This window comes from Malurus melanocephalus, unplaced genomic scaffold (assembly GCF_030028575.1).
Source record: "Malurus melanocephalus ecotype Western Australia unplaced genomic scaffold, MMel_1.1 scaffold_1035, whole genome shotgun sequence".
NCBI classification, from domain to species: domain Eukaryota; kingdom Metazoa; phylum Chordata; class Aves; order Passeriformes; family Maluridae; genus Malurus; species Malurus melanocephalus.
In genome coordinates this window covers 37,062-44,161 of record NW_026624267.1, presented here as the reverse complement: position 1 = coordinate 44,161, position 7,100 = coordinate 37,062, and the positions used below count along the sequence as shown (strand labels likewise).

The following is a 7,100-nucleotide window of genomic DNA, read 5'->3' as shown; positions in this document are numbered from 1 at the left end:
TGATGATTTTTGCTTTTCCCTTTATGCTTCTGTACCCTCTGTGCATTCCCCTGTACCCCTCAGCCCACATGTTTGTAATTCCTGTACCCTGATATTCCAGCTTAGTTTAGGAGTTCTGCTGGGCATAGAGACCAAACATCCTCAGGAAGGGCTCAGTGTGCCCTGTGCTATCTTAAACCCGAGCTCAGCCTTAGGTGAAGCTTAAACCCAACTCCAGCCTTGGGTGAAGCCTTCTGTCCAGAACATCTTGTGTAAACTGAGCTCTGACCTCATCTGGGGGGGGATTCATTAGAATAGAAAGACATTACTGCATTTGTTAAGTTTCTTATTGGGGAATCCTAGATAGATATGCTAATTCCTGAAACCTGTAAAACTTGTACCTGTGCTGTACACGTGTGTGCATTCTGCCATCAAGTTGTGCACCTGGGGTCCCAAATCCCGAGGTAAAACCCTTTTTATCCCCTTAACCGTGTCTGTGTCATTATTAAAAACTGGCAACAAGGAAGCCAAGAGAAAATAATCTTTCAGTGGTTCCAGAGCGATTTTGTCACAAAATACCAGCAGCATGAAGGGAAAGGCAGCCATGCAAGAGATGGTTAAATAATTGAGCATTAAAATGCTTTTTGTAATGCATAAAACTKGTTATTTCCTCTTTGGAAACATTCCTTGCACCTGCCAGAGCCCCAAGGTTTATGGCTCTTTCCCCAGACCATTCCCAGCCATCAGGATCCCACTGGACAGCAGCAGGCACTCTTTCCTCCCCACCCTGCCAGTGGATTACTCCTGTCCTGGTACACAATGTCTCTGCCACATCTCCAGGCCAGTTCTGCTGTTATTTCACACCCAAATAACATAAAACAACCTCCTGGTTCTGTTTCCCAGGGCAAGAAAGGATACTTTTCAGCCAGGACACTTTTCAGCCCGGTTTTTATCAAAGCAAAGGCACGAGGCAGGGAGGGAACAAAGGGAAGGCTGCTGGGACTCACCTGCCCGGTGTTGTAGTTGTTGACAATCACAGCCAGGATGAAWGCTGTCATGGTCCTGTGCTCAGCCTGAGAACAACACACAGCCAGGGTTATCTGGAGAGCAGGGCAGGAACAGCCACAGCCCCCCTGAGACACAGCAATGCTCCAAGGGCTGTGCCATGCTCAAAAAAACAGAAAATCCCAGCTTTCTTGGCATTTCCCTTCTTACCCCTGAGGCATTTCCCCACAGGATCCTCCCAGCTTGTCCCTGCTCTGGGGAGACTCAAAACCACCCCTTTATGGGAATTCAGCTGCTCAGAGGGAATTGCCAAAGCTTTGGGGCAGCTTTGGGCCCTGCAGCCATCCCAGAGCCCCCACCTCACACAGACCCAGCTCCCAGAGCTCTGGGGGAGTCTGTGAACCCTCTGTGTCACACAGCTCCCAGCTAAAACAAGGGCAGCAAATGCTGAAGAGTCTGAACARATGGGATTTGTCCTTACTGGCATGTAGGGATCTGCCAGGACCGAGAGGAAATATTTGTGTCCATTGTCCTTCACCAGGTCAGCCTGGCACGACTGSAAAAGAGACCAAGAAAACCACAATGAAAACATTTACTCTCCAGTGATGCAGGAATGTTCCATTTTTTCACCATTCTTCCACACTCTTGTTTTCAATGGAGCAATATCTCCCAGCACACAAAGGCCAGACCTGGGAGCACGAGGCAGGCTCTGGGCTGGGCTTTGAGCTGGGCTCAGGCTCTGGGCTAGGCTCAGGCTTTGGGCTGGGCTCACTGCAGGGAACAGGGGCTGCAGACACCAGCTCTGACCCCAGGCTGATGTTTTGGGGTCACTCTGAGAGAGTGAAAATGGAAGGGAGGAAACCCTGACTTGGCACTSAGCTCCCAGAGACAGGATCATGCATTTTTCATCAGGAGAAGGTGAAGGAGGGAACTAATTGCTGAAAGGGGAGGGGGTGGCAAGGCCGAGATGCAAGAGAATATTTTAGTGGTGGAGAGAGKGATGCTGCTGGTTTTGGCAGCCCTGGAGCAGAGGGTCTGGACTGCTGCCAGGCTGCAGCTCKGAGAGGCTTCCCCGGCCCCTGAGCCACCCCACAGCCCCCTTCACCTTCCATTCCTCACACAAACCCACCCTGGCCTTGGATGGAGGCACAGGGACACTCCACACYCCCTGAGCTGCCCCAATTCCTGGGGGTCCAGGGAGGGAGGTGATGGCCACAGAGCCAAACTGAACCCTTCCCTCCAGAGCKGCTGGGAACAGCAGGGGAACCCAGCACCTGACACCTCCTCCTCCTCYTCYTCCTCYTCCTCCACYGTGAATWACAGCACAGCCTGACCCGTGTGTGCAAGTCCAGAACTCACAGAAAATCTCCTGTTTGCAAGGAGCAGCTGTCTGTCCCCTCCCTCCCTCCCACTCCCACCACGTGCTGCTGGAACGAGGGAGTGAAACAGCACAAACAAACCCAAACACGCCATTTAAGAGCATTTTTTGGGTGTTTTGCTGTAAAGCCCAGCCTGCAAACAAGTGAGGCAATGGCAGAGCATGGGGGGAATGTGTGAGGGGGTGGGAAGGCAAAACACCACATGGGAATCCCACCTGAGCCCCAGCAGCACCAGAAATGAGCTTTTCCACAACAGCTCCACGATGAATAGTTTTCATTTTCTTTGCTTTCCCAAATCCTCTTAGGATGTTAATGAAAATATTGTTGTAAAACTAAACCTGACAGTGCTGGATCAGCAGCAGGAAAAGCTTCACAAATTCAGTTCTATTCTGCTACTGAAACAGAGATGTACAAAAATAACCCCCAAAGAGGAAAGATCAACATCCACAGCAGCTCAGACATTCCACGTGGACCTGCAATTGTGCCTGAATTAATGTGTGCACCTCTCCTCATCATTTTATAGTGCTCAACTAATTGCACCCACAAACCACTGAGTCACAGATACGACTCTACAAATTTATCTACAATTAATTCCCAGCTTAATTATTGATCTGAAACCCCAGCAGCACTGCTGAAAGGCAYGAGGGGCAGGAATACTCACACTGTCCACTGCCAGGATCTTGGCCCAGATGAAAACCAGGAGAGGTCTCAGCTCACGGGCTGAGCTYTGCAGGAGCTTCAGCACATATGGGAAAATGCCAACAGAGAGGGCCTGGAGGCAGAGAAAATCCCTGTGAGTGAAATCCTGGGAGCAAAAAGCTGTGAGCAAACTCCCCATGGGCAGCTCAGCCCCCCAAATGCAGCATTTTACACACACACAGCTGGGAAATGTGGCAGGAAATGATTTCACACATTTCTAGTAAAGAGGGGATCCCTGGCTATGGCTCATGTGAATTTTGAATGTCACCAGGTATTTTCAGGCTCATTTGGAGACTCTGAGTGAATCCAGCAGCAGCTTTCTTTCCTCACAGCCTGGGTTGGTTTATGCTGCACATCCTCCCTTCCCTCAGCTCTCCCACCTGAACACGTCAAAAATTCAGGAATTCCACCCATCCCACTGGGAATCCTGGCTCTCTCCAGGAGGGAGGTAAAACAAACCACAAAAAATCCCATCACTGAATTGYTCCAGGACCAGCTGGTGCTTCATTTTCATCACTTTTATCAACAAACAGCTCCATTTACAAGAGTGCTTTAAACTGCTCCTCTGTTTAATTCTTATTTAAGCTCCACACTGTGCTGCCACTTTCCAAACTGCAGAATGCAGCTGCTGCCTGCTCACAAGAGCTTGTAAAATCCAGACACCAAACAGATAAAAGAGGAGAGGAAAACGATGCAGCCAGTAAGCTGAAAGAGCACAYAATAAATGCACATGATTTTTTTTTGCTATTTATTTTATATGACAAACCTTCTYACTTGCCCCAGATATTTCCTCCCGCTTTGTCCCTTATTATTTTACACTAAACTACTCCCAAGGAACTCCTTTTTGCAGGAACAAAGCACAGGAATGAATGTGATTAACACAAAGCCCTGCTCTTGTACGGACACTCTCTCCATTTCCCACACAAACCTGGGTGTGGGGGAAAGGGGCCCCACAAGCCCTGATTCTGAAAATCAGCCAATTATTGGGAAAAGAAAAGGAGTGTTAACAGCCTACATGGAGGAGGAATATCACATCTTTGAGAAAAGCATATTGGAATGTAGAATTGATAACACAGGTGGCTGGAAATTATAAACATCACTAATACTGTAGCTTTTGCAAACTCACCAATTATGTTCTGCTTACTAATTAAACAGCTGTCTCTTGACCAATGTATTTTTGACACAAATGTATACTCTGGTTGCTAAAGTGGATAAAAGAGGCTTGTCCCACAATAAAGTCTTTCTTTCTTTTTGTTTTTTTTTCACCCACTTTTTGTGTGTTTTTGTATCTATTCTTTTTTGTCGCTGTCTGGCCAGCATCTGGCAGATCTGGGGATGATCCTGCCCATGTCCCTCCCCAAATCAGCAGCTCCTGGGGATGATTCTCCCCATGTCCCTCCCCAAATCAGCAGCTCCTGGGGATGATCCTCCCCAAATCAGCAGCTCCATTTGCCACTCCTGCAGACACAAACAGCATTGTGGAGTCCCACATGCAGCTCCCACGTACCAGACTGACAGCCCAGGGCCCCAGGTCCAGGAACCTCCCCAGCAGATCCAGAGCTCGCAGCCGGTGCACCTGGCTCAGCAGCACCTGCAGGAGAGAGTGGGGTTAGGGGATGGGGGAGCAGGGATCTGGGCTTGAGAGGAGGGGGAAAACATTCCTGAGAGCTGGGGAATACAGCCCTGAGAGTAGGGGCAGAGAGATCAGGGTTATGGACTGGGGGAACACGGATCTGGGCTTGAGAGGAGGGGGGAACATCCCTGAGAGCAAAAACACAGCCCTGAGAGCAGGGGCAGAGAGATCAGGGTTATGGGATGGGGGAGCAGGGATCTGAGCTTCAGAGGAGGGGAAATATCCCTGAGAGCTGGGGGAAATATTCCTGAGAGCAGGGTGGAGAGATCGGGGTTATGGGCTTGGAGAGTACGGATCTGGGCTTGAGAGGAGGGGGAAATATCTCTGAGAGCAGGGGGAAAATATCCCTGAGAGCAGGGGCAGAGAGATCAGGGTTATGGGATGGGAGAGCACGGATCTGGGCTTGAGAGGAGGGGGAAACATCCCTGAGAGCTGGGGAACACAGAGCCCTGTGACTGAGAGCAGGGGAAAATATCCATGAGAACAGGGGGAAATAGCCCTGAGAGCAGGGTGGAGAGATCGGGGTTATGGGATGGGGGAACAGAGATCTGGGCTTGAGAGGAGGAGGAAAACATTCCTGAGAGCTGGGTGAAATATCCCTGAGAGCAAAAACACAGCCCTGAGAGCTGGGGGAAACAGCCCTGAGAGCTGGGGCAGAGAGATTGGGGTTATGGAATGGGGGAACAGGGATCTGGGCTTGAGAGGAGGGGAAATATCCCTGGGAGTTGGGGGAAACAGCCCTGAGAGCTGGGGAAATATTCCTGAGAGCTGGGGCAGAGAGATCAGGGTTATGGGCTGGAGAGCATGGATCTGGGCTTGAGAGGAAGGGAAAATATCCCTGAGAGCAAAAACACAGCCCTGAGAGCAGGGGGAAATATCCCYGAGAGCAGGGGGAAAACAGAGCCCTGTGCCTGAGAGCAGGGGAACACATCCCTGAGAACAGGGGGAAACATCCTCAAGAGCTGGGGAAAATATCCCTGAGAGCAAAAYATCCCTGAGAGCWGGGGGAAATGGTTCCTGCAGCAGGGCCCAAGGGGCAGTGCCAGCCCTGCCTCCCACTGCTCCCAACAGCTCCGGAGCAGAAGAAGAGGCTTTGCTTTCCTTGGCAAATCAATAGCAGAGACTTAAGAGGGAGCAAAAGGTCATGTTGGTCGTTAATAAAAATCTCATTAAAATGGAGTCTGACAACGCTAATGAGGTGGTGCTTTACTGGCTTAGACCTACCCTGGTGTGAAATATTAACAGATAGACTTGCAGTTCTTAATCTCCTTAACAGATGTAAGATATTGGAATGCAACGTTTAATCCTCACTTTAAATTGAGGAACATCCTTCAGCAGGGATCTCAGGGAGAGACTCCTTGATTTACCTCCCCAATTCCATCCCCTTCTCAGTGTTTTTGCACGCTGCATATTGAAATTAGATTATTTTTCATGTTTAATATTGAAGAATAACTAAATTAGTTGGCTCATGTCTCACACTCTGGGTGACTGGTACTGAGGGGGTGCAGGAAAAGTCCAGAAAAAAGCAGAGGGATGTGAAAATCACTGTCATGGTTTCAGTCCATGTCAGAGTGCAGATTTCAGGACACAGAAAGGATGTTGGCCATCCTGCCCTAGTTGGCAGCAGCCTGTTCCATAAAGCAGCCCAGGAATAACAGGAGCAGCTGTTTGGGATTAAAGAAGAGCAGAGAGCAGGGCAGGTGGGGCAGGGCAGGGTGGGGTGGCAGGAGCTGGCAGGGACAGGAGGCACCAGTGTGACACTGCCAGGACCCCCCAAGCTGCAGGGGAACCAAGGAACTCCAAATCCTGTCACAGCTGGGGCCAGAAATGGGTCTGAGTGAAAGGTTTGTGTGAGTGAGGGTGCAACCCCCAGCCCCACACTGGTGCCATCCCACAGAGGGGATCCCACAGGAATGCAGAGGGGATCCCACAGGGGATGCAGAGGGGATCCCACAGGAATGCAGAGGGGATCCCACAGAGAATGAATGCAGAGGGGATCCCATAGGGGATGCAGAGGGGATCCCACAGGAATGCAGAGGGGATCCCACAGGGGATGCAGAGGGGATCCCACAGGGAATGCAGAGGGGATCCCACAGGAATCCAGAGGGGATCCCATAGGAATCCAGAGGGGATCCCATAGGGGATGCAGAGGGGATCCCACAGAGGGGATCCCACAGAGAATGCAGAGGGGATCCCACAGGGAATGCAGAGGGGATCCCACACAGAATGCAGAAGGGATCCCACAGGAATCCAGAGGGGATCCCACAGGGGATACAGAGGGGATCCCACAGGGAATGCAGAGGGGATCCCACAGAGGGGATCCCACAGGGGATGCAGAGGGGATACAGAGGGGATCCCAGAGGAATCCAGAGGGGATCCCACAGGGACTGAGGGCTGGCTCTGTG

General features: G+C 50.8%; 1 protein-coding gene across 1 annotated transcript in view; it reads right to left on the bottom strand.

Moving 5' to 3' along the window:
* LOC130586007 (regulatory-associated protein of mTOR-like) overlaps window positions 1-7,100 on the bottom strand; it is a 78,021-nt gene that overhangs the window by 46,637 nt on the left and 24,284 nt on the right. The window contains 6 exon segments of the mRNA XM_057386707.1: window positions 987-1,052; window positions 1,466-1,540; window positions 3,025-3,135; window positions 4,570-4,694; window positions 6,051-6,062; window positions 6,466-6,528. Of these exon segments, the coding sequence (XP_057242690.1) occupies window positions 987-1,052; window positions 1,466-1,540; window positions 3,025-3,135; window positions 4,570-4,694; window positions 6,051-6,062; window positions 6,466-6,528 (452 nt within the window).